Genomic DNA, 27,800 nt, shown 5'->3' on the forward strand with positions numbered 1-27,800 from the left:
AGATGGCAGTAATCTGGGGCAGAGTACATGTCACAGGTGTTGATGGATGTCATCTTTTTTTTTTTGTTGATGCTAATTAGTTGTCGGGCCGACGCTGGTCCCGGGAAGCCACAGGTAGAGTAAAAAAGAAAGGCACAAGAAAAATAATAATGGAATGCCATTAAAAAAGATTTTTTTAAAAAATCAAAGTCAGAATCACAGGTCTAAAACTCTTAAAAGTTGGTGCTCTCACTAGACTGTGCTTGTAGATGTTTCTGACACAAGGCCGAGCAAGTGTCCTTCCAGAGAAAACGAAACAAAGAACGTAAACTCACACGACCTCATGGTGAATTTCTAGCTGTACAATCATACGCAGAGTTGGAGTTTCAATTTAATTATACAAAATCTGATATCTCTAACAAACCAAATTTTGTCATCTTAGTCAGTGATTGCTCCGTTGTCGAAGAGCACACAGTGATTATGAGCGGTGAAATCTTGGTCTTTGAAGTCCTTTTAAGAGATTTACGGGGCTGCATCTCAATTATACTTGACGGCCATTTAATTGTTTCCCTGTGTCTTACTCTGTTATCAAGCACCATAACTTCAAAGCACATAATAAGCTCATTACTAGAGCTCCACATTACAACCAGCAGTCAGCCACAAGCACTGAACTGGGGAAACCTGGTGACACCGACAGACTCAGAAACAGCCTGTGCAGCTAGGCAGTAAGACCATCATAACAATGCACGTCTTTATGATCCAGACCCAAAGAAACTCTGAGTGTCAGCAAATCTCGCCAAAATCCACTAAAATACCCCACAAGAACCCCCCAACCCTGAGAAAATGACTCAACTGTGGTGTGAAAATCCAACATAATGAAAAGTGAGGCGTTCAGTTTTTATTGGAATACATATTGGGAAGCTAAGAGCTAGCACATCTAATATGGATGTCACAACTGGGATTTCACCAGAGTCATATTGTAATACTGAGGGCTTAACATGGGAACTCATATGCTAGGACTTTCAATGTGTGCTTAGCTGCCCATAACAGCAAAACCATCCTCTTTTCTTTTTTCTTTTTGGAAAGGGTATAAATGGAGCTGTGGCTCAGGTAGATCAAAATAAGTGAATTCTAATCGCACTGCTTCACAGCAAGATTTTCAAACTGTCATGTAAGTGAATGCTTGGAGTACAGATTATAAAGGCAATATAAAATTTTCTAAAACGTGCATGGAGGAGAACCGTGGAGTTAGTGTCTAAGCGGGTGTGAAGAAAGATCTAAAATGAGCTTTCGAATCCCCACACAGTTTTATATGGTGCTTTTCACACATACAAAAATCAAGAGCGTGGCAGAAAGTGAAATTAAAGTTGAGAAAGTGAACTGCAGAATTTCTCCCTCCCTAAATGTGAAAATAAGAAGGCTGTAATTATCTGTAAGTTGGCATCTCACTTCAAGTCAGCGGATTAAGGAATTAATGAAATGGGACTCTTCGTAAGTGGCTAGTCAGTCTGACACGTATAAATGAAGACAAAAATGTCCAAATGACAGAACTAAAATGAGAATGAAGTAGAGGATGAATAATTGGCTAGTTTTTTATTTTTGTTTTTTTACACAAAGTGAGAGAAGCAAAGAGAAAGAAAAGGAAAAAAAACTGGCAGCTGAGGGGGAGAGTGTAGAAAGCAGCGGATGCTCCAGGCAATGCCATCTGTGGCTAGATCTGCAAAAGTGGCATGCCATACACCTGTGTGGGACGGCCTGGGAGATGAGGTCCTACCACAATAGCCCTGTGGCCACCTGTGCTGCCAAACAGGTGTGCAGCAAAGCCAATTAAGCTATTAGGCAAACACAGGCTGCTGGGAGGAAATTAGCTGCTTGCCCAAACATCACAGGAGCAGCACAAAGCCACAGTAAGCATTCACTGTAAACAACCGAAACACTTTTATGATTTGACTTCCATCTTCGTCCACTGACTAAAGTTTGCCTGATGGGGCAAAGGAGCATTTCCTCAACGACGATACTTAAAATCACTTCATGAGTGTCCAAAGTCGCTTCATCATCTGAGAACACAGAATTGGAAGAAGGTATGGATGCATCGTCTGAAATGATTTATGATTGCCTAGAGTTGTCGGGACTGGGGCCATTTTTTATCTGCCAAATATTCATGTTGCATTGATTTTTCTTGGATCATCATTGCACTGTCCGATACGAATTTATCTTACTGCCTGAGAAAAAAAAAGACAATTCAAGGAGAAAAGTAATTAAAATAAGTAAAGTTAGACTGCATGCAGGAGAAGATGTATTGCAAGTAATATTTAAATGTAACCCACAAGATTTTTGATCACAGATGCCATGAAGGTCATAATGGCTGATAAAACAATGTCAATAAATGGCAGAAAATCTAATTTTCAGGTGCTGTATTTTCTGCTACCATTCTGCCCTCTCCTCTCTGCTAATGTCCTTTTTTTCTGTCTCTCTCTCCTTTCTGGTATTACAACTCAGTGCTTAAGGCATCCAAATGATGAACAAACTGAGGACAATCACTGATAGAAAGTTTGTCTTGCCTAGTCAACAGAGGGAGAAGCACAGCACTGATAAGTAATCAGCCCTTGGCTTTGCAGCACAATGATTTGCATTTTTGCTGCAAAGGAAAGTTGTCTCTGCAATGAAAAATATATTGCATTAATTAGTGATTAGAGCGTGGTATGGATAGTATGGTTTTTTCAGTCTTTAAATTGCTTCATTTTAACCTTGTGGGTGAAATATGGTTGAGTAAAATCCTTGACAAAACTCAAAATGGAATCGCTTCTTCAAAAGAGGGTCAGCTGATCATTATTCCCCATTTGATGAAGTCTTTTCAGACTTTATTTCAAGTATTCTGTAAGATGCCACACAAAGGTTACATTAACATAGTGGAGTCGAAAGCTCTAGTCAGCCACACTTGCATGTCCTGTGTGTTGTGATCCATGAAAATTAAGTGCATTCGTATTAATTGGGAGTAACCTTATACACGCTTCATAAAAATAATCAGTCCCCTCCCAAGCAGAAAAATAATGAGAGGCGTGAAGATGAGCCGGAGGGGTGGTGTTGGTCCTCTCTCTCTTCCCCGATGCACCTCAGTTGGAATACCCAAGGTGCCTTTCTCCCTGGCTAGAACTGGCCTTCTATGGGAGCCTATTCTCCCCTAGAGCGCTGCTTCCTTAGACGATGGTCAAAAGTTCAGCCACGTCAAATCACCCAGAGGGCAGGCCTGGCCTCCCCTGCATCCCCTCGGCACCGGCTGGCCTTTCTGGGTGGAAAGGCTGACTTGACTTCCCACAGCTAAGTGATGGCTGACTTCATAGCGCTGCAATCCCTCAGGGGAAGATTTATTTAATTTCCTATTTATTTACTTGCAATTTAAACTTGTCTGCCTTGATTAATGAACAGATGGACAATGGCTCAACCATGCAAAGACAGACCTGAGAAAACAGCAGGCTGCTGATCAAATAAAGCCAAATAAATAAGCTTGAATTCTATCTGCACAGTTTCTATATATTTTCAGATCTCTCTCTCTCTTGCCCTCTCTCGCTCTGTCTCTCTCACTCTCTATCTCATATATTCTGTGTACTTGTCTATTTTGGTGCTGGATGTGAAAGGTAATTCTAGTGAGACCTTACCAAAGCCCATTAGCTGTCCTTTGTTTCCTCTCTTTCAAAGTGGTTAAGATGCCGGCATAATGCTGGTAGTATCATGAGGATCAAATAAAAGTCTCACTGGGGAGGTGCTGGCAGGTCCTTTTGCTGCACCCAGGGTCGACATAAAAGCATTTCTGCCATTCAACTGATGACCACTTTATATGCACCATTCATTGATTCCCATTAAGAAACATCTCTCCAACAGTAGGCTGGTAAATAATTGAGAGGATCTGCTGTCACTGAGGGTTTCTTTACACTACTGGGACCAAATTAAACTTGAAGGTCCTATTTACAAGAGGGAAAGCTGAGAAGATTAGCACCGAGAAAGGAGAAGTCACCAAAAAAATCAACGATGGTTTATAATGATTGAGGAGCCAATCAAATCTCAATAGCAAATGTCTGTGTTTTTGAAAAAGAAAAAAAATTAATAAGTACAGTTTTATGTAAGTTAAAACAGATTAAAAAAAAGTAAGTGTAGGGCTGGTGGCTTCAGAGGGGGTAGGTTTGGGTGTTACGCATGACATGGTTGATATCTATGGGTGAGAGCTGTGTGCTTATTAAGGTCTCAGAGAATGGCTGACTTTCTGATGTGGAAAACTGGACTTCCTATCTACTAGAGCCTAATTGATAGAGTGGTGAGGGATGACAAGACTTGCTCCCAGTGACTATAAGCTTGGACTCGTTTGGTCTGCTACACCATTGGCTATGCTCGTTTAACAGCCAATGCTATAGGCCATTCTTGTTTAACCAAGCCCATCACTCCACATGGGACGGGCCTCATGAGGTCTGCTGACATGCGTACGCCCAATTAGAAATAAGATGGTGTCCAGCAGACACAACTTGCTCTGATTAGATAAAGTGGATGACATCTAGAGGAACTTTCAGAAAATAAGTTTGTGAAGCAAAATCAAGCTTGTATTTCCTCTAGAAGCAAACAGATTGAGAGATGAGTAAAATGACAGGAAGTGTATGAAAGTCCATGTAGGATGAGGTACAAGTGTTTAACGCTGCTTCATTAAGTCTAATTCAGTGATCAAGGGCAATTTGTATGTAGGCTTTATTCTAATCAAACACTTAGCCAGTGGCTGAAGTAGTGTTAGGTGGAATTAAATCCTGCATATATGACTCTCATAGGTAAATAAAGACCACAGGTCGAACTTAACCAAAGCAAGCTTTACTTGGCTCGGTTGATTGCAAGTGAACAAAGCTAATTGGGGTTGTGACAGTGTGGAAAACACAATATAAAATGAAAAACCCTTGTGAGTGATTCATGAGCCAAGCAGTATTTACAAATACCACTTGCAAGTAAAACCACACTTTCACATCTGTCAGGTGCCAGATGGACTGAGATCTGCCAATTTGCACCACAAAACAATGTAAGAAGTGGCAAAGCGTTAAGACATTTTTTTTAGAAAACAAAGCTTAGTGTAATTGACTGTGATTGACAATCTGATGCTATCTGAATTTACTAGTGTGGAAATTACTGCCCATGGGGGCTCAAGGTATGTTAAAATGGGAAACAACACAATTTAGCTAATTTGACAGTGCTCCTGGGTGAGTTGGTTGGGAGCGTGAGGGGAGGGGGTGACTGACCTGACAGGGTTACTAGTGAGAGACACTCGCAGGGACTCCAGGCAATTAAGCAGCTTGTCCTCCGTGATGCCTGAGCGCAGCTCATGGACATACTCCTGGGATGAGAGGGTACACTCGTGCTTGCTGTTCCTCAGCCCACCCTGCAAAAACAAAGCAAGGCACCAAAAGCACAATTAGTGGTTTCTTATATTTCAGCAGCCTGAATGTCAAGAAAACCCTTGACAAAGAGCCAACTAAAATGTAATTCTGCTAAACAATGCAAGTCCAGAAATGATAACAGACTGGAAAATCTAAAGAACAGAGCTTTATCTTTTACATATAATTGCTAATAAGTCCTCATTAAAAAAAAAATTAGACGGTTTCCCAAAAAAAGCATGTCATGAAAACCCCAGTAGTCTATGTGATATATCCAACCTTTTGTTTTGACAAGATGAATTACATGCAACAATGTCATTAAGTCAATTTTTCCATTATTCATCCATTATCTAAACCGCTTATCCTGCTCTCAGGGTCATGGGACGCTGGAGCCTATCCCAGCAGTCATTGGGCGGCGGGCGGGGAGACACCCTGGACAGGCCGCCAGTCCATCACAGGGTTCACACACACACAGACACACACACAGACACACACACAGACAGACAGACAGACACACACACACACCTAGGGATAATTTAGTATGGCCAAGTCACCTGACCTACATGTCTTTGGACTGTGGGAGGAAACCGGAGCACCTGGAGGAAACCCACGCAGACACGGGGAGAACATGCAAACTCTACACAGAAGACAACCCAGGATGACCCCCAAGGTTCGACTACCCCGGGGCTGGAACCCAGGACCTTCTTGCTGTGAGGTGACCACGCTAACCACTGTGCTGCCAATTTTTCTATTATTCAGTAACAATAGCCTATCTACTTCATGCTTAGGTGCATAATCTTAGGTGCAGTTGTTTGATCTCCTAAAAGATCAATCAATCAATCAAGTTGTATTTTATATAGCGCTTTTCAGCAGAGAACTTAATATGAACAGTCTCCTGGGGATATTGGAGGAAAAAAGGAAGAAGAAAAAAAATATATATATACTATATATATATATATATATATATATATATATACACTACCGTTCAAAAGTTTGGGATCACCCAAACAATTTCGTGTTTTCCATGAAAAGTCACACTTATTCACCACCATATGTTGTGAAATGAATAGAAAATAGAGTCAAGACATTGACAAGGTTAGAAATAATGATTTGTATTTGAAATAAGATTTTTTTTACATCAAACTTTGCTTTCGTCAAAGAATCCTCCATTTGCAGCAATTACAGCATTGCAGACCTTTGGCATTCTAGCTGTTAATTTGTTGAGGTAATCTGGAGAAATTGCACCCCACGCTTCCAGAAGCAGCTCCCACAAGTTGGATTGGTTGGATGGGCACTTCTTTGAGCAGATTGAGTTTCTGGAGCATCACATTTGTGGGGTCAATTAAACGCTCAAAATGGCCAGAAAAAGAGAACTTTCATCTGAAACTCGACAGTCTATTCTTGTTCTTAGAAATGAAGGCTATTCCATGCGAGAAATTGCTAAGAAATTGAAGATTTCCTACACCGGTGTGTACTACTCCCTTCAGAGGACAGCACAAACAGGCTCTAACAGGTACTATTTAATGAAGATGCCAGTTGGGGACCTGTGAGGCGTCTGTTTCTCAAACTAGAGACTCTAATGTACTTATCTTCTTGCTCAGTTGTGCAACGCGGCCTCCCACTTCTTTTTCTACTCTGGTTAGAGCCTGTTTGTGCTGTCCTCTGAAGGGAGTAGTACACACCGGTGTAGGAAATCTTCAATTTCTTAGCAATTTCTCGCATGGAATAGCCTTCATTTCTAAGAACAAGAATAGACTGTCGAGTTTCAGATGAAAGTTCTCTTTTTCTGGCCATTTTGAGCGTTTAATTGACCCCACAAATGTGATGCTCCAGAAACTCAATCTGCTCAAAGAAGTGCCCATCCAACCAATCCAACTTGTGGGAGCTGCTTCTGGAAGCGTGGGGTGCAATTTCTCCAGATTACCTCAACAAATTAACAGCTAGAATGCCAAAGGTCTGCAATGCTGTAATTGCTGCAAATGGAGGATTCTTTGACGAAAGCAAAGTTTGATGTAAAAAAAATCTTATTTCAAATACAAATCATTATTTCTAACCTTGTCAATGTCTTGACTCTATTTTCTATTCATTTCACAACATATGGTGGTGAATAAGTGTGACTTTTCATGGAAAACACAAAATTGTTTGGGTGATCCCAAACTTTTGAACGGTAGTGTATATCAGAGAGCTAGTGATGGAAAGGTTTTGAGATGTGTTTGCACAATTTCCTTTCTTTCACTCAGCCAAGTTGTGATGAACATAGGGGTCCTCCCCAAAGGGTGAGATTCACTAAGGCTAACTGCCAAGCACTCCCTCTAAATGCTTGCCCAAAACCCAAAACAGGCAGCTCATACACGTGTTAAATGGATTCCTGTGTATAATCTCTGGGAAGAAGCTCTAGGAACATGTCACTACGCTGAGACACACACACACACACACACACACACACACACACACACAGGAAATGAAGAGTCAAATGTGTAGTGGAGCTAAAGACTGGTTACAACCTAAATGAGCAGTCAATCTATAGTAGGCATCAAACAGTGTCTCTGCAGTCACGTCATACTGCCATACTTTAAATATTGCCTATAGTATTTGTATTCAAACTTGAATGTAACATTTCAAACATCCTCCTATAGGCCGAGCACATTTCCTGATCTCAGAGCAGGTTAAATAGTAATATGCAAACAGTAACAACGTAACTCATATCAGCTTGTATCACCAGTACTACATGACATCTGACTTGAGGACCTGAATTCTTTTTGCACCTTTTATCCATTTTGTTTCTGTGAGACAGGACGATTTGCACTAACCCAGTGTCAAAAGTCTCTATTTGCATATATTACTAGATGTCAGAATCGGTATCAGAGTTGACTTTATTGGCCAAATGTGCTTATGCATACAAGGAATTTGACTCTGGATAACATTAGCTTCTAGGACTTACATGTATCACTGAAAAACAAAACAAAAAAAGAAAGGCAACAAAAAGGAAAAAAATAGGAATAATAAATAGAATAGTGGAGGTCAGCATGCATGCATGCACAACAAGGTATGTCACAGTGCTGTTATGGCTGAATAATTTACAACTCATTATCCTTATATATTATATACTTTATATTATAAACTATATATTTATATATTATCCACCCATCCATCCATTTTCCAAGCCGCTTATCCTAATTAGGGTCACGGGAAGCTGGAGCCTAGCCCAGCAGTCATAGGGCGGCAGGCGGGACACACCCTGGACAGGTCGCCAATCCATCTCAGGGCCAACACACACACACACACACACACACACACACACACCTAGAGACAATTTACTAAGTCTCATTCACCTGATCTACATGTCTTTGGATTATATATACACTACCGTTCAAAAGTTTGGGATCACCCAAACAATTTCGTGTTTTCCATGAAAAGTCACACTTATTCACCACCATATGTTGTGAAATGAATAGAAAATAGAGTCAAGACATTGACAAGGTTAGAAATAATGATTTGTATTTGAAATAAGATTTTTTTTACATCAAACTTTGCTTTCGTCAAAGAATCCTCCATTTGCAGCAATTACAGCATTGCAGACCTTTGGCATTCTAGCTGTTAATTTGTTGAGGTAATCTGGAGAAATTGCACCCCACGCTTCCAGAAGCAGCTCCCACAAGTTGGATTGGTTGGATGGGCACTTCTTTGAGCAGATTGAGTTTCTGGAGCATCACATTTGTGGGGTCAATTAAACGCTCAAAATGGCCAGAAAAAGAGAACTTTCATCTGAAACTCGACAGTCTATTCTTGTTCTTAGAAATGAAGTCTATTCCATGCGAGAAATTGCTAAGAAATTGAAGATTTCCTACACCGGTGTGTACTACTCCCTTCAGAGGACAGCACAAACAGGCTCTAACAGGTACTATTTAATGAAGATGCCAGTTGGGGACCTGTGAGGCGTCTGTTTCTCAAACTAGAGACTCTAATGTACTTATCTTCTTGCTCAGTTGTGCAACGCGGCCTCCCACTTCTTTTTCTACTCTGGTTAGAGCCTGTTTGTGCTGTCCTCTGAAGGGAGTAGTACACACCGGGGTAGGAAATCTTCAATTTCTTAGCAATTTCTCGCATGGAATAGCCTTCATTTCTAAGAACAAGAATAGACTGTCGAGTTTCAGATGAAAGTTCTCTTTTTCTGGCCATTTTGAGCGTTTAATTGACCCCACAAATGTGATGCTCCAGAAACTCAATCTGCTCAAAGAAGTGCCCATCCAACCAATCCAACTTGTGGGAGCTGCTTCTGGAAGCGTGGGGTGCAATTTCTCCAGATTACCTCAACAAATTAACAGCTAGAATGCCAAAGATCTGCAATGCTGTAATTGCTGCAAATGGAGGATTCTTTGACGAAAGCAAAGTTTGATGTAAAAAAATCTTATTTCAAATACAAATCATTATTTCTAACCTTGTCAATGTCTTGACTCTATTTTCTATTCATTTCACAACATATGGTGGTGAATAAGTGTGACTTTTCATGGAAAACACAAAATTGTTTGGGTGATCCCAAACTTTTGAACGGTAGTGTATATATATATATATATATATAATTATAAAATCACATACTATATTATACTTATGTTACTATAATAATAATGTATAACCGGTATACAGCATTTGTGTAGGTATTTGCAATTGTACCTTTGTATTGCACATCTGATTTAAAGAGAAGTAGTGCATGTCAGAGATATGTAAGTGAGACATCTTGACGAGAGGGGGCTATTCACAAAGTGTCATATTTACATATTAAGTGTCCATTATTGCACCATGCTGTTAAGTGTTCATGAGAGAGATGGCCTGTGGGAAAAACTGTTCCTGTGTCTGGTGGTGTTGGTGCACACTGCTCTACGGCGCTTGCCAGAGGGTAGGAGTTCAAACAGACTGTGTCTGTTTGAAAAGTTACAGCAAGGTTACGAGGAAGACAATTATGCACCAAACACTTATCATTTTTGGCATCAAAGTTAGCCTGTTTAAAGGTGGGGATTGATTCAAAGCACGGTGCTAGGCCAGTGTGCTCGGTGGAATCTTTGATATGTTCATCCCAGGACATTTAGCTCTCCCACCATGCAAGCTGTGCTAATAGGCAGTTTGGGAAGTAATAAGCTTGCTCATTTATCTGATGGGATGAGGGGCCTGCTGGTCTCCTGCAAGGCAGGAAAGGAGTCAAAGGGATAAAATGAAGCTCAAAAAACAAGATAAAACGCAATAACACCAGCAAGATACAGACCCATGTTTTTGTTAGCTATGATTTGAGCAAACAGGCTGATTAGTTCAATAATGACCAGAACCATTTATTTTGTAAATGGTCTAGTGGTGCAGGGGGGTTGCTTACTTCTTTATGAATGCAAAATAACTTTTTTTATAGCCAATGTTGAATGCTGAGCACTTACAGCAGCAAGTACACAAACTTTGAGAAAGAGTTTCCAAATGTCACAGACATTAAAGTAAACAATGACTAAATGTGCTCATGTCAATACATGAGATTTCTGTTTGAACTTCTGGTGTTATTAAAATCTGAACCCCTCATCTACTTTCTGACTTTAACCAATCCCAGCCTTTCAGTGAGGTCAGACGGCCTAGGAAATGAAAGTAAAGATTTCAGGGGGGGTTCAAGCTGAGTTTGCACTTACACATAATTATCAGCCCGACTGCCTTACCTTTCACTATTTGATTTCGCAATATATCTATTTCCAGCCTCTTGGTGCCCCACCTCCACCTTCCTCTCTCCTCGATCCATACTGACAATCATGCCATTCATCGCGCCCTCACACAAGCACCCCTGGGTGAGTGCAGAGGGCAGTGGCAAGCTTGACCTAACTCTTGCCTGGCTGATGGCACTTATCAGGCCACGGGGAGAAGTAAGAATACTTCTCATTACTGTCTATATCTTTCACCTCTACCACTATGTATCACTCACCCTCTCTCACTTCAAAGTTTTCTTTGTTCCCATAACCTCTCTGTACTTGAGATTTCCCCTATATATATATATATATACATATATTGCATAAAATCGGGCAAAATAATACCAATATGATGTTTTATGATTAGATGCAGAGAAAGCAATTTTATTTGGCAGTGAGATAGATGGACAGATATTTTAACCATACTTCAGGGGAAAGGTGGCATTTTTGAGGATGAAAATGGGTATTTTCTTCCATTTTCATGGGATTCTAGTTAGGCAATCATGCAGAATAGAGGCTTAATAAAGATATCAGTCACAGCACACATTATTATCAAAAAAAGAAAAGAATATAAAACACACACACACACACACATATGAAGGAAAATGCCAGACAGAGGGAGTCATCTACCAGGCACAGGTGACAAGAGAAGACAACTGCAATGTGGACACTTACTATGTTGGATTAACAGAGGGCCCTTTTAAAATTAGGTTTCATGCCCATATGAGTAGCTTCAGAAATGAACATGCAAGAAATGCAACGGCCTTGAGCTGACACATTTGGTCATTGGTAGACAAGAATATTGATAACTCTATTTCATGGAAAATCCTTGCAAAGCGCAACGCATATTCAATTAGCAGCAAAAGATGTAACCTGTGCTTCGCAGAAAAGTATTTTATTATTTGCAGGCCTGATATGTCCACCTTGAATAGTAGAAATGAATTAGCCACCAGCTGTAGACCCCGAAAAAAATATCTCCTTTGTAATTACAAGTCAAATGTCTTTATTATTCCCATTAGATGATACACATGTGAGTGACATTTATTAGATGCTGTTACGTCTCGCCGCTCCACACCCGCTCTGCAGTGTAACCTTGGCCAAGGCTCAACGTCTCCCCGCTCCACACCCGCTCTGCAGTGTAAGCGTACCCGGAGCTCTGCCAACTCCACCTGATGCCTGTTTCCTCGTTACCCCTCCACTCACCTGTTGGCAATCACCTCCCTATATCTGGCTGTGTCACTCTCAGCTTGTTGCCAGTTCGTGCCGTTCCCTGGGAGAGTACTTGTGCTTGTCCTGCTCATCGAAGTTTGTTTACTTACCTGGATCTTCCCTGGAGATTTCTCTGTTGGACCTTCCTCGTTGCTCCCCTTCCCCTGTGCGCTGCTTTCCGTTTACGAAGAGGATTTCTTCACTCCAGCGTTGCTGTGATTTTCCGTTCTCCTTTGGTATCCTCCCGTTTACCCCCCCCTCCTGCCTGGATTAAGGGCCGACTCCACTGTTCCCGGATTAAAGGGCGACTCCACGGTTCCCGGCTTAAAGGTGGACTTCGCGTTTCCTGGTGAGAGTGGACTTCCTGAGTTTTCTCTTCAATAAATTAGCCTGTTGGTCCCGCTATATTGTGCCTTCTGTGTTTGTGCTCTTGGGGTCGGGTGCAAACCCTAACAGTACGAACTGGCCATGACGACCCCAGCCAGCAGACGGCACACCCACAGCCAATCCGGTGCAAGCAGCCCTAGTAAAACAAATTCAGATTACCAACGCCCATTCCCAGCAATTACAAGAGGCTTCGGTTGCTGTGCAGGGTCTCCAGTCTCAAGTTCAACCCCTGCAAGCTTCTGTGGAAGCTTTAGCTGTCCAGCAGGCGGCGATGGCGAGTCAGCAGGCAGAGATCATGCAACAACTGCAGACCATTTCAGCAGCTCTTGCCAACCAGCAGCTGAACCAGCCTGTACCGCCAGCAAGTGCGCCCCCTGTGGCCGCCGCTCCAGTAGATCCTCCGGTTCCTGTTTATTTACCCCGTGGAACCATCATTACCAGTCCACGCCCATTTGACGGTAACTTTGAAACTTGCTCTACCTTCATTATGCAGTGTGAGCTTGTTTTCACACACCAGCCCACCGTGTTCTCCAGTGATGCTGTTAAGATCGCTTACGTGACCAACCTGCTCAGTGGTCGAGCAGCGCAGTGGGCTACGTCTTCTTGGTCCATGGGGGCCAGCTACTGTAACTCTTATAGAGACTTTGTCGCAGAGCTACGTAAGGTTTTCCACCATCCGGTAAGCGGTCGGGATTCTGACTCACGACTGAATAACATCCAGCAGGGCGGCGCCAGCGTCACAGATTACTCCGTCGACTTCTGCCTGGCTGCCGCTGAGAGCGGATGGAATGACCAGGCCCTGCGTGCCACTTTTCGTAGAGGATTGAGCGAGGCGGTGAAGGATCAACTTGCTACCCGAGAAGAACCCTCATCTCTGGATGACCTCATTGCTCTCGCTATCCGCATTGATGGACGTATCCGGGAGAGAAAGCGTGAGAGGGCCTTGCGTGGAACTTCCTTCAATCCCAGAACTACCTCTGCGTCAGACCGAACCGCTGTTCCCGTTTCCCCGGCCAATCCCTCCTCTGACTCTTTCGCGACAACGCCACCTGGGGATGTAGAAGAGCGGATGGAGGTAGGACGTGCTAGACTTACTCCTGCTGAACGGGAGAGCCGATTCAAGGCAGGTCTTTGCCTGTACTGTGGTCTTAAGGGGCACCGACTCCGCGACTGTCCCTCACGGCCAAAAGATTAGGCTTACCAGGACCAAGGGAGATCCTAGTAAGCCGCCTTTCCTTCTCCCGTGGGTCCGAATCTCGCGGCCCTCTTGTTCCTATTGCTTTAGTCTGGGCGGGCCAGAGACTTTCCCTTGGAGCCCTGATTGATTCCGGAGCAGATGAGAGTTTTATGGACCTTGACTTTGCCTCGCAGGCAGACATTCCCCTTGAGTCTCTTGGGACCCCCATTGATGCATTTGCCTTGGATGACCGGAGATTAGCCTGTATCACACAGCGGACCGTCCCCGTTACTCTCACCGTTGCAGGTAACCACACAGAGACAATGCAATTTTACATCATACGTTCCCCGCTTAATCCAGTTATCTTGGGACGCCCCTGGCTCAGACACCATGAACCCCACATCTCTTGGTCCACAGGCACAGTCCTTGGATGGGGCTCTACTTGCCATGCCCAATGCCTTCGTGCAGCTCCTAGTGCTACGCCTTTGAGCTCGCCTACTCCCCTGCCTCCTGATCTCTCCTCCGTGCCCCCTGTGTATCATGACCTTGGTGAGGTATTTAGCAAGACCCGTGCTAAGTCACTCCCGCCTCACCGCCCGTATGATTGCGCCATTGATCTCCGTCCTGGGGCTACTCTTCCCAGTAGCCGCCTCTACAACTTGTCACTCCCTGAGAAGGCGGCCATGGATGAGTACATCACCGAGTCCCTTGCTGCAGGTCTCATCAAGCCCTCGTCTTCCTCTGTTGCTGCAGGGTTCTTTTTTGTGAAGAAGAAGGACGGGGGACTTCGACCTTGTATTGACTACCGGCAACTGAACGCAATCACCATTAAGAACAAGTACCCGCTTCCACTTATGAGTTCGACTTTTGAGCCTCTCTCACAGGCGAACATCTTCACCAAGCTAGACCTGAGGAGCGCTTACCACCTCGTGCGAATCAGGGAAGGCGATGAGTGGAAGACCGCCTTCAAAACACCCCGAGGCCACTATGAGTACTTGGTGATGCCGTTCGGACTCACAAACGCACCAGCAGTGTTTCAGGCGTTTATGAACGACGTACTCCGTGACATGTTGGATGTGTTTGTCGTCGTTTACCTGGACGACATCCTCATTTTCTCCCAGTCTCTTGAGGAACACGTCCAGCATGTTCGCAGGGTACTGGAGCGCCTCCTCCAGAACCAACTCTACGTCAAGGCGGAGAAGTGCCTGTTTCACTCCCCCTCTGTGGATTACTTGGGATTCATCGTAGAGAAGGGACGGACCAGAGCAGATCCCCGCAAGGTCCAGACAGTGGTGGACTGGCCGGAACCTACCAACCGTAAGGAGCTGCAGAGTTTTCTAGGGTTCGCAAATTTCTACCGGAGATTCATTCGCAACTACAGCCAGCTGGCAGAACCGCTTACTGCGTTGACCTCCCCAGCCAAACCCTTCATCTGGTCTCCTGCTGCCAGCTCTGCTTTCCAAGTCCTCAAGACAAGGTTCACCTCGGCCCCAGTGCTGCTCCATCCTGACCCCAAGAGACAATTCGTGGTAGAGGTTGATGCCTCGGATTCAGGCGTAGGGGGGGGTGCTCTCCCAGCGGTCGGCTGAGGACCAGAAACTCCATCCTTGCGCCTTTTTCTGCCGGCCGAGCAGAATTATGACGTTGGAAACCGGGAGTTACTGGCTGTAGTGGCTGCTCTGGAGGAATGGCGCCACTGGCTCGAGGGCGCTGAGCACCCGTTTCTCATCTGGACGGACCACAAGAACTTGACTCACCTGAGGGCAGCCAAACGTCTCAACAGTCGTCAGGCTCGGTGGGCTGGCTTCCTTAGTCGTTTCAACTATGTTCTGACTTACCGTCCTGGGACACGCAACGTAAAGGCTGACATCCTGTCTCGGCTACACCCGAAGGAAGGCGCGTTTGAAGAGCCTGAACCCATCCTCCCTACGGCTAGAGTGGTCGGTGTGGTCACTTTTGGTCTTGAGTCGGCTGTTCGCACTGCCCAACGTGCTCAACCCGCTCCGAGTAACGTGCCACCCCGTCGCCTCTTCGTCCCAGATGCTGTTCGGTCTCGAGTTCTTCAGTGGGGTCATAGCAGTCGTTTCTCCTGTCACCCAGGAGTTAGTCGTACCCAGTCGTTCATCGCTCGGCGCTTCTGGTGGCCAACTATGCGGGAGGATGTCAAGAGCTTTGTAGCGGCCTGCACTGTTTGCGCCCGCAGCAAGGCCTCTCACCACGCGCCATCTGGTCTGTTGCAGCCACTCCCTATTCCTAGCCGCCCCTGGTCTCACGTGGCTTTGGATTTCGTTTCCGGACTACCACCTTCTCGGGGAAACACTGTGGTTCTCACCGTCATAGACCGTTTCAGCAAGGGCGTCCATCTGATAGCCCTTCCCAAACTTCCTTCGGCTGCTGAGACCGCGGACCTCTTGATGCAACATGTCTTCCGGCTTCATGGCCTGCCATCAGATGTAGTCTCCGATAGAGGTCCTCAGTTCACCTCACAAGTGTGGCGTGCATTTTGTAAAGGCATCGGAGCCACAGTAAGTCTGTCTTCGGGCTACCACCCCCAAACAAATGGTCAGACCGAGAGGGCAAACCAGAGCATGGAGACAGCGTTGCGTTGTGTATGTAACAGCAAGCCCTCCACCTGGAGTGACTACCTACCATGGGTAGAGTACGCCGCCAATTCCCTGGTCAGCTCTGCATCTGGACTTTCTCCATTCGAGGCATCCCTGGGGTATCAACCTCCCCTGTTCGACCCACAGCAGGATGAAGTGGCCGTTCCCTCCGTACAGCTCCACTTGCGACGCTGTCAGCGTGTCTGGAGGACCATCCGGACAGCACTGCTCAAGGCTAGGGAGCGCGCTCGCAGAGGGGCTGACCGGCGACGTACCCCTGCGCCGGAGTACAAGAAGGGACAGAGGGTCTGGCTGTCCACGAAGGACGTTCCCCTCCAGACAACCGACAAGAAACTCTCGCCCCGCTTCATTGGTCCTTTTGAAGTCCAGAAAGTCCTGAGCCCGGCAGCTGTTCGGCTGAAGCTGCCTTCCTCCATGCACATTCATCCTGTCTTCCACGTCTCTCGAGTTAAGCCCGTCTCCAGCAGTCCTCTTATGCCCCCGGTTCCTGAGCCTCCGCCTCCGGAATTTGTAGATGGTCATCCTCAATGGAAGGTCCGCCGGCTGCTTAAAGTCCGGCGCTGCGGCCGCGGGTTCCAGTATCTCGCGGACTGGGCAGGTTATGGACCTGAGGAGCGCAGTTGGATTTCGCGGAAGCTCATTATGGATCCCTCTCTCCTCGCCGACTTCTACCGTGCCCACCCGGGGGCGCCAGGTCAGTCGCCAGGTGGCTCCCGTAGAGGGGGGGGTACTGTTACGTCTCGCCGCTCCACACCCGCTCTGCAGTGTAACCTTGGCCAAGGCTCAACGTCTCCCCGCTCCACACCCGCTCTGCAGTGTAAGCGTACCCGGAGCTCTGCCAACTCCACCTGATGCCTGTTTCCTCGTTACCCCTCCACTCACCTGTTGGCAATCACCTCCCTATATCTGGCTGTGTCACTCTCAGCTTGTTGCCAGTTCGTGCCGTTCCCTGGGAGAGTACTTGTGCTTGTCCTGCTCATCGAAGTTTGTTTACTTACCTGGATCTTCCCTGGAGATTTCTCTGTTGGACCTTCCTCGTTGCTCCCCTTCCCCTGTGCGCTGCTTTCCGTTTACGAAGAGGATTTCTTCACTCCAGCGTTGCTGTGATTTTCTGTTCTCCTTTGGTATCCTCCCGTTTACCCCCCCCCTCCTGCCTGGATTAAAGGGCGACTCCACGGTTCCCGGCTTAAAGGTGGACTTCGCGTTTCCTGGTGAGAGTGGACTTCCTGAGTTTTCTCTTCAATAAATTAGCCTGTTGGTCCCGCTATATTGTGCCTTCTGTGTTTGTGCTCTTGGGGTCGGGTGCAAACCCTAACAGATGCTGTATTTTTTTTATATTTTAACTGCCTGCCCTTCCAACTGTGCCCCAACACCACCCCACTATATGATATACATAAATTACTCCATTTGACATTACCTGGTTATACTCTAAATGTATGCTATTTCAACTGTGCCCTGGTCCTTTAAATGCTTTTTCAAAACGAGCCCCAGCCCCTTACTCCATTGGTTGTAATGTTTTCTACCCCACCACTGGTTGCTGTGCATCGTAACTACCTACCCCATTAATAGTTCAAATGCCTTCTCCTCTTGTTGGCTGCTGTCCACCGAAATTAGGGTTGTGATGCGGGGCAACATATACTGTGTGTTTTCTTTGTTGAATCACATTAGCAGCTTATGAGTGTACGATGCACAAAACAAGCTTGTACTGCTATGTATTAAAATTTATTTTTTTCTACATCTATTTTGGTATTCCTCTCCTCATGTGTTGACCACTTTTATCAACACCACTGACGGTTTAAAAAAAACAACACAATATATATGTATGTATGTATATATATATATATATATATATATACACACACACACACACATATATATATATATATAAGCCAGTGATTCATGTAAATTGTTTATGAGACAGTACAAACAAGCTTGTACTGTCTCATAAACAATTTACTTAAATCACTGGATTGCTTTGCTCCCTATTTGTTGAGCACTTTTCCTATCGTTGAGTGTATACATATATATATATATGTGTGTGTGTGTGTGTGAAGATCCCAAGTGGCAACATCTGATATAACTGTTTTCAACCAGTCACCTGCATCTGCAACATTACAACAGTTTTTTTTTTTAAACTTGGTCAGTAGAGAGGCTAAAACCAAGTACTTACTTACCCTTTGAGCTGGGTAAAATGAAGCTGGTACTGTCAAGCTAAGGAGTTCAATTCAAACTGGCTCACCCCACGTCTGTATGTACTTATCAAATAAAATGAGTGAGCCAGTTTCATCCCACGGCTGTTGACAAAGTGTTGATATATTATGTGGCTGCTACCCTTCAGTGTCTGTGTATGAGAGGTATGCAATCAGGGTGCAATAAGGTCTGTATGAGATGCAGCAAGCCTTACCCTAACTTTCACCACAAGCGAACCCAAACTAACACCTACCCTGCATGTAATCAATATTCAAAAACCAGAGAAGAAGTTCCACGTTGGTGCTTATGGAACACCTGCCGCATCTCAACACATGCGCTGAAGGGTCTATATTATATATAAGGCTTTGTCAGCCAACTCAACGGCATCAATATATACTGCTCAAAAAAATAAAGGGAACACCTAAAAACACAATATAGACCTCGATGAATGAAATATTTCAGCTGAAAATCTTTATTTATTAGACAGAGGAATGTGTTTAGAGCAAAATAACCTAGGAATGATCAATGGAAATCAAAATCATTAGCCCATTAAGGTCTGGATTCAGAATCATACTCAAAATCAAAGTGGAAAATGAGAACATAGGCTGATCCAACTTCTGTGGAAATTCTTCAAGACGATTCAAAATGAGGCTCAGTAGTGTGTGTGGCCTCCACGTGCCTGTATGCACTCCCTACAACGTGTGGGCATGCTCCTGATGAGACGACGGATGGTCTCCTGAGGGATCTCCTCCCAGACCTGGATCAGGGCATCAGTCAACTCCTGGACAGTCTGTGGTGCGACATCGCGTTGGCGGATGGTACGAGACATGATGTCCCAGAGGTGCTCGATTGGATTCAGGTCTGGGGAACGTGCAGGCCAGTCCATAGCATCAATGCCCTCGACATACAGGAACTGCTGACACACTCTGGCCACATGAGGACGAGCATTGTCATGCATGAGCAGGAACCCAGGGCCCACTGCACCAGCATATGGTCTGACAATGGGTCTGAGGATCTCATCCCGGTACCTAATGGCAGTCATGGTACCTCTGGCTAGCACGTAGAGGTCTGTGCGGCCCTCCAAGGATATGCCTCCCCAGACCATCACTGACCCACCGCCAAACCGGTCATGCTGGAGGATGTTGCAGGCAGCAGAACGTTCTCCACAGCATCTCCAGACTCTCTCACGTCTGTCACATGTGTTCAGTGTGAACCTGCTCTCATCTGTGAAGAGCACAGGGCGCCAATGGCGAATCTGCCAACCAAGATGTTCTCTGGCAAAGGTCAATCGGGCTGCACGGTGTTGGGCTGTGAGCACAGGCCCCAATTGTGGACGTCGGGCCCTCATACCATCCTCATGCATTCTGTTTCTCACTGTTTGAGCAGAAACCTGCACATTAGTGGCCTGTTGAAGGTCGTTTTGTAGGGCTCCAGCAGTGCTCCTCCTGTTCCTCCTTGCACAAAGGACCAGATAGCGGTCCTGCTGCGGGGTTGTTGTCCTCCTGCGGCCTCCTCCACGTCTCCTGGTGTACTGGCCTGTCTCCTGGTACCTCCTCCATGCTCTGGACACTGTGCTAGGAGACACATCAAATCTTCTTGCCACAGCACGCATTGATGTGCCATCCTGGATGAGCGGCACTACCTGAGCAACTTCTGTAGGTTGCAGATACCGCCTCATGCCACCTCTAGTGGTGAGGGCACTAGCAAAATGAAAAACTAACCAAAGATCGGCCAGAAAAGATGAGGACAGGCAAATGGTCTGTGGCCACCACCTGCAAATCCATTCCTTTTATAGGGGTTGTCTTGCAAATTGTCTAATTTCCACCAGGTGGAAATTAGACAATTTACCAACAGGTGAAATTGATTCACAAATCAGTGTTGCTTCCTAACTGGACAGGTTGATATCTCAAAAGTGTGATTGACTTGGAGCTACATTGCATTGCTTATGTGTTCCCTTTATTTTTTTGAGCAGTGTATAATGCCATTGGATGAAAATGTGTTGGATGGGTCATGGGTATAGTATTTGACCCATCTATAAAACGAACAATGGAAGATATTTGAACAGCGAAGAACTTCAAATTAACTTAACTTGCATACCACTGAATCTAGCACTGGCTAGGAATGAGTGAACCATTTTAGTATGGGTTTCTGAATAACAGTGCAGGCTGAGGGGAAAAATATACATAAGGGACTATCTTTTATTTATGTTCTTGCCTCTCTACAGTTCCCATCAGCAGAACCACTATGTCCAGAAGAGCAAGGGCTCTGGTTTCACTGTGTGCTGTGACCTTTACCTCTGGAAACCAAAGACACTGACCATAAACTGCTGCTTAATGACCCTAGCCTGAATCAATGAGATCCTATGGGATGCTATCAACATTACACCACCGCCACAGTGGCAGAGCAGCAATCTGGAGGAGGGGGTTCAGTGGTACATGCTGGCTACACGGTAATGGAGTTTTCCTTTTTCAGGTTTGAAACAAATTGTCAGAAGGAGAAAATAAGGGTGGGGCAGTGAAACGAGAGAGAGAGAGAGAGAGAGAGAGAGAGAGAGAGAGAGAGAGAGAGAGAGAGAGAGGGAGGGGGAGAGAGAGAGAGAGAGAGAGAGAGAGAGAGAGAGAGAGAGAGAGATGCTGCTTGTGAAAATGTGTGAGAAAGTAGTATGATGAGTAGAGGGAGAAAAAAGGTAGATGAAAACGAGAGAAAAGGAGAGACTGAGAAAAGCGAGTCAGACAAATGGAGAGACAGGGAGGGAGGGGTGAGTGAAGCATTAGGGGACACAGTAACCTCAACAGCGGAGGACAGACACAGCCGTTTTTGACCACAGCCGAGAGCCTCATCTCCTGCGCTTATTGAATCCCCTATTTGTCGATAACAGTATTTCCTGCCAAAGAAAATAGTGCTGGGAGCAATTACTTCAGCAGGCCTGTCGATTTCATTTTGGGGGGTTGGGAGGGAGGCGGGCATCGAGGCTTTTTCCCTCCAGCTCTCCCTCACCCTATCTCCTCTCCTTTGTGCCCTGGGAGTGAGGGGAGTGTGGTGCCTTCTCACCGAGGGCAGGGCACAGACACAATGCCAAGGCGGCTGAACCTCCACATGTCATCCTCACCTGTAATGAGCCTATAACAAGCTGGCAGTTCCTTCAGTGCCCGGCGCTCAGCGCACTCCGGCAGACTGATAGATACATTATTCAGCTTCTTTGTCAGCTTACCAGGGAACCACGTGGCGGCACCGTGTCTGGAAGGCCAAGGCAGGGAAATAGCTGATTGTCTCTGCCTCCTGTTTCCAGTCTCTCGCTCACTACCTCACTCTCTCCCCCTCTCTCTACTGATCTCTCTCGCTCTCTGTCTCTCTCTCTCTCTCTCTCACACACACACACACACACACACACACACACACACACACACACACACACACACACACACACACAGTCTTTCTTTCAACCAGTGTTTCTCAAACTCTCTCATCTCAGTCTGTTATGTGCTGGAGAGGAATAATTAGCTGCTGATGAGAATGGAAGAGTAATGCACAAATGTGTCACTGTAATTCAACACAGCGTGAGGTGACTGCACTGCAGTGACTTTCTTAGACAGCAGGAAAGAAACCCCTGTGTCATCTGGCCCATCAAATACTCTGTCAATAGTGTGTATGTGTGTGTGTGTGTGTGTGGTGCCCCAGGGGAGGCAAAAGCATGACATCACTGTGCCCATCTCAACAACATGAGTCATCACAACACCAAATGGTGTTTAAGCAAGAGCACAGATGCTCTTCATAAAATTATTAGTAATTCGTCACTCCTCTTCTAATTTAACCCAAGTTGCGCCAAAGAGGATCTGCTTCTGGCACGGCAGGCTGGTTACAGTGCAACACAATGTAAAAATAAGGAAACTGCCATGCTCCAATGCTTTTACTTCATGTCTAACTAATAAGTGCATAATATGAGAAGGACCAGTTACTGGGCGTCCAGGTAGCGAAGTGGTCTATTCCGTTGCCCACCAACATGGGGACCGCCGGTTTGAATCCCTGTGTTACCTCCGGCTTGGTCAGGCATCCCTACAGACACAATTGGCTGTGTCTGCGGGTGGGAAGCCAGATGTGGGTATGTGCCCTAGTCGCCGCACTGGCGCCTCCTCTGGTCGGTCGGGGCGACTGTTCAGGGAAACTGGGGTAATAGTGTGATTCTCCCACGCGCTACGTCCCCCTGGCGAAACTCCTCACTCTCAGGTGAAAAGAAGTGGCTGGTAACTCCACATGTATCGGAGGAGGCATGTGGTAGTCTGCAGCCCTCCCCAGATCGGCAGAGGGGGTGGAGCAGCAACCGGGAAAGCTCGGAAGAGTGGGGTGATTGGCCAGATGAAATTCGTGAGAAAAGGGGGGGGGTGTAACTCACTGAAAGTCTTTTTGCTTCTTCGGTGTAGGAATTAAAGCACTACTGCATGGAAGAATGCTGCAGCTTAACCCTTATTTATACCAATATTGCGTTGCTTCTGTTGGACAGACAACATTACTGTCGAACAGTGTTGCAAGATAGTTTGATGCAGTTTGCAGTACATTCCACTCCCCGTGCTAGCACTGGTCCAAAGATCCCACGCTTTCAAGGATGGGAAATGTTTCCTGCTGAGCTAGTAATGGCACATTAACGACAACAGCCGTTTCACCTTGTTGTTACTCCGGGAAAATCAGTTACAACAGGTCCATTTCTCACTGCCTCCTTCATTAAACTACATCAGAACACTTTTCAGCTGTAATACCACTGAATGTCCATCAGAATTGCCACATCGACATCACGTTTCAAATGGATCAAATAACTGCTTATTAATTAAGAAAAATGACACGTCAGCTTTAAGAACATAATGTACAGCAGCACCTCCGGAGATGTAGCTGTGAAGGCGTATGTGGAGGGGTGGTCGCTAACATGTGCACATGTTCTCATTGCTTGATAGTGTGACTGTGCTAATTCTGACAGGGCAGACGGCTTTGCATGGCAGAGCTCGCTGGAGGGAGCCAAGCAAGGATGGCGATGTTTTCAAAATCTATACTATAATGTCCATGGTATGTTTTATTAATTTGGCAAAGTAACAAACTGTAACATACAAGGATACCCCCCTCCACCCCCTCTATAAATACATTTCTCAGAAATTACAGAATAATGAAAAATGTTTGTGTGTGTGATTAATGAAATTGAGCAGATCGCCCCCATAGCCTCTGGAAAAAATAATAAAGATACAATCTTAGCAATTAGTGCATATCAAGCAGTAGGACAGCCATGTTATGTCTTCATTTCCTGTTCATTAGGGGCTGGGTGATTGGCTGGGGGCAAGGTCACAACAAGAAGAAGGGGTATAGACCATGCCCAGCCAGATATGTACAAATGTCATGTCTCATTATTTCTTTACATTATTTTTTTTTCCTGCTATACCCTACCATAGTCATACAACAAAGTTAGTGTAACAATCTGCGGAAAATGGCAGTGTGTGTGTGTGTGTGATTGAGATTATATTTGTGTATTTTTCTGCAGCACATTGACCACCAGCCTGGTCAGGATTGCAAATTGGACTGGACAGTGGACTGTTGTTCATTTTTTACTGAGCTCTGGCTAGGTGTATACTCACACACACACACACACACCAACAAGCATGCACATGTAATAGCTATTATATAAAATTGCAAACCTATATTCTGTCCAGTGTAAAGTTTGGCGGGTGTCCATGGTGGCGGTGCTAAAGGTCAGCGGGAACACGGATCAGTTGAGATGCCGGCTGACTGGACAATGAGTTTTCCGTCGGCCCACTTAAAGGACAGAGCCCTGCAGTCCGCAGATAAGACATTTCATCTGGCCAGGGTGCAGGGCGCCCAGCTCAGCGGGGGATTTCCCACCAGGCCATGTGGCCACGCGCACTGATTCCCCACCCCACCCCCACCCCTCTCTCTGAATCATCCTCCTTTTCCTTCTTTTTACCACTTTCTTCCTCTCCCTTCCTCTCCCCTTTCTCTGGCGAGCTGTTGGTCAACCCTGGATGACAGGCAAGAAGTAATGAAAGGGTGTGAAGTCTATATAATCGTGCACACTATGTGTACACAGTCTTTTTTTTTTCATCTTTTCATTAGTTTATTTATTTGATTATTTTTTTTATGCTTGGTCTATAGATGAACTGCCTACCACACTCCTGGAAAACACGCTGCATGTACAGCTTCGTCCTCCGATGCCTGACCACCTACAACCTGCTGAAAATGCTTTTCTCTGACAATTAATACATTCGCTCAAAGTCGGGGCCAACCCGTGTCCATGCACAGGTTGAACACATGCGCACAACAGAAGGGCAGATTGAAAGAAATAAAAAAAAATAAATAAGAGATTGGTGGTGGGGAGCTGCTTGAAAACAGAACTGCAGTTTTCAATTTGGTAGGAACATCCCCTGCTGGACTGCAGCCAAGTCAGCGGTGTGTGTGTGTGTGTGGTTTTTATTTATGTTGACGACAGCATTGGACGAATTGTTCTCTTTGTTACTCTCATCCAAATAAGTGATATAATGTTTCCCAAAAGACAAACAGAATTTGAATGAACTGGGAATGAAAATTATTGTTTCAAGAAAGGACAGACAGAGAGAAAAAGAAACAGGGGAAAAAAGAGGGAGAAGGATTGATAAAAAAGGACAAAGAGCGATTGGATAGTGTATGTGTGTGTGTGTGTGTGTGTGTGTGTGTGTGTGTGTGTGTGTGTGCGCGCGCGCGCGCGTGCCTCCATAAATATGTTAAAAGGTCGGATGTAAAAAACTATGGGCCAACTCAACCATGGGGGTGAAGAGATATTTCATCTATTTATTCATGACCTGAATTTATACAGGAATATGTTTTCATTAGAGGGAGGCCTTACACGTATAATCACTTTTAAACTTGCAAACAAAACCACAAAAAGAAGCAACTTACTGTAACTTTCTTTGACTGGAATGCACTGGCCATACAATATGTGTGTGTTTGTGTGTGTGATCATGTACATTCTAATATTCTTACTGGTACTAGCGCAAACCATCTAAACTCACTTATTTTGAAAGATGCCATGAATCGGGATCACAGTTAGTAGGGGGCAACATCCATATTAAGTCAGCATTCAACAGTCACGATGACGATTTAGTCTCCCTCTTAAGCATCGCGTTGACAAAAATGGAGGAATGAAAACATATGATTATGGCACTATCACATACATTCTGCTTGTGATAGCATGTTTTCCTTCTCCTACTGTGTGCTTCTTGGAAGTCCATCCATCCATCCATTATCCAAACCGCTTATCCTGCTCTCAGGGTCACGGGACACTGGAGCCTATCCCAGCAGTCATTGGGTGGCAGGCAGGGAGACACCCTGGACAGGCTGCCAGGCCATCACAGGGCCAACACACACACACACACACACACACCTAGGGACAATTTAGTATGGCCGATTCACCTGACCTACATGTCTTTGGACTGTGGGAGGAAACCAGAGCACCTGGAGGAAACCCACGCAGACACGGGGAGAACATGCAAACTCCACACAGAGGACGACCCAGGATTACCCCCAAGGTTGGACTACCCCGGGGCTCAAACCCATGACCTTCTTGCTGTGAAGCGACTGAGCCACTGCGACACCATGCCGCCCAGTTTGGAAGTCTTAAGAGAAATATGCCCATGTAAGAGTCATGACTACTGAACACAATATCAAGAAGTCTGGCCGACACCCATTCTCCTAGTCCTTACTTGCTTGGACTCATTAGCAGCCGTGTTTAAAATGTCTGTTAGCCAGCTGTGTCTGGCCTTACAATTTAATGGATATAGGTCAAGTTTCAGAGAAATATCCTCTAGAAGACAACACAAGTTTCTAATTGCATTGTGTGTGTGTGTGTGTGTGTGTGTGTGTGTGTGTGTGTGTGTGTGTGTGTGTGTGTGTGTGTCTGTGTGTCTGTGTGTGTGTGTGTGTTATCATTACTCAGGCGCCTTTGACCAAAATAAATAAATAAATACAGAAATAACATCCAAGACCATTTCAAGTGAACCTGTTTGTGATACTTCCACTTTTACCCTCACTTGACAAACAACGAGGCTGTGTTTACCTCTCTTGAGTTACTCACCTCCTCTGTTCCTTTTGACATCTGCACCTTTTGTCTGACCCTAGCCAGCCAGTTCAAGGTTTGGACCAAAGTAGCACACGCGCACGCACGCACACACACACACACACACACACACACACACACACACACACACACACACACACACACACACACACACACACACACACACACACACACACACACACACACACACGCTTAGCAGGTTCTCTCTGGCTAAAACCCCCTGATGAGGATGACTCTCAGTAATACCAAGCAGCACCTCAACCCCCTGGCCAGCCCAGAGACACAACACACTCAAACACATGCACATATGCACAAACGCACACAAACGCAGTCTGCCCAACACCTCAGTGCCCTGCTGGCCGTGCCCCAGATATAGACAGGGGGCATGCATACCAATAGGAGGCGTCAGCAAAGCTTTCTTAATCCCACTGAGAGATGACCTGCAAAAGAACATCATCAATGATGCCTCTAACAGCATCTGAAAGATTTCTACATTACTGAGCAGCGCAGCCAGGGAGGGCAGGAATACTGCAGTATGCCTGGGAGTCTGATTATCCACATATCAGAACCGTCTTTCATTAGGTTTCCACCTGCATGTGGCTAACTAAGTCTAACTAAGATGAACTGACACAGAAGAAAGCTGAACCTTCCTTCTGAGAAGACAAATCCACTCAAGAACCCAATCAATGCGGACCACTGTGCCTGCTCAACTGGGGAAATTGGGAGAGGAATTTTACATGCTGGCAAGTCAGATGGACAATGATATCCAGTGTTTCGCATAAAAATAGTCAATTAGTGGGCGGGGATGGTGAGGTGGAGGTATGTGTTCGGCATTGCCAGTCGAAATCCACGTATCTGCAAAGAAGCTAACTTTACCGTAAGTGGAAGAGAAAATACTATTTCTGCATTTCTTAACCAAACAACACTTTCTCACAAGGTTTGTGACACACTTTGTCTGTTTCACAAGCCTTAAAGAGGCAAATACACATTCGATTTATGTAGTAAAAGGGTAATAGC

General features: G+C 45.4%; 1 protein-coding gene across 5 annotated transcripts in view; it reads right to left on the minus strand.

Annotated features, from left to right (window-relative positions):
* Window positions 1-27,800, minus strand: part of diaph2 (diaphanous-related formin 2) — a 621,385-nt gene that overhangs the window by 472,731 nt on the left and 120,854 nt on the right. For all 5 annotated transcript variants that reach the window (XM_056275993.1, XM_056275983.1, XM_056276006.1 and 2 more), the window contains one exon: window positions 5,247-5,386. In XM_056275993.1, the coding sequence (XP_056131968.1) occupies window positions 5,247-5,386 (140 nt within the window). The remainder of the gene's footprint in view (window positions 1-5,246; window positions 5,387-27,800) is intronic.

Source organism: Lampris incognitus, chromosome 1 (genome assembly GCF_029633865.1).
Source record: "Lampris incognitus isolate fLamInc1 chromosome 1, fLamInc1.hap2, whole genome shotgun sequence".
Lineage (NCBI taxonomy): Eukaryota > Metazoa > Chordata > Actinopteri > Lampriformes > Lampridae > Lampris > Lampris incognitus.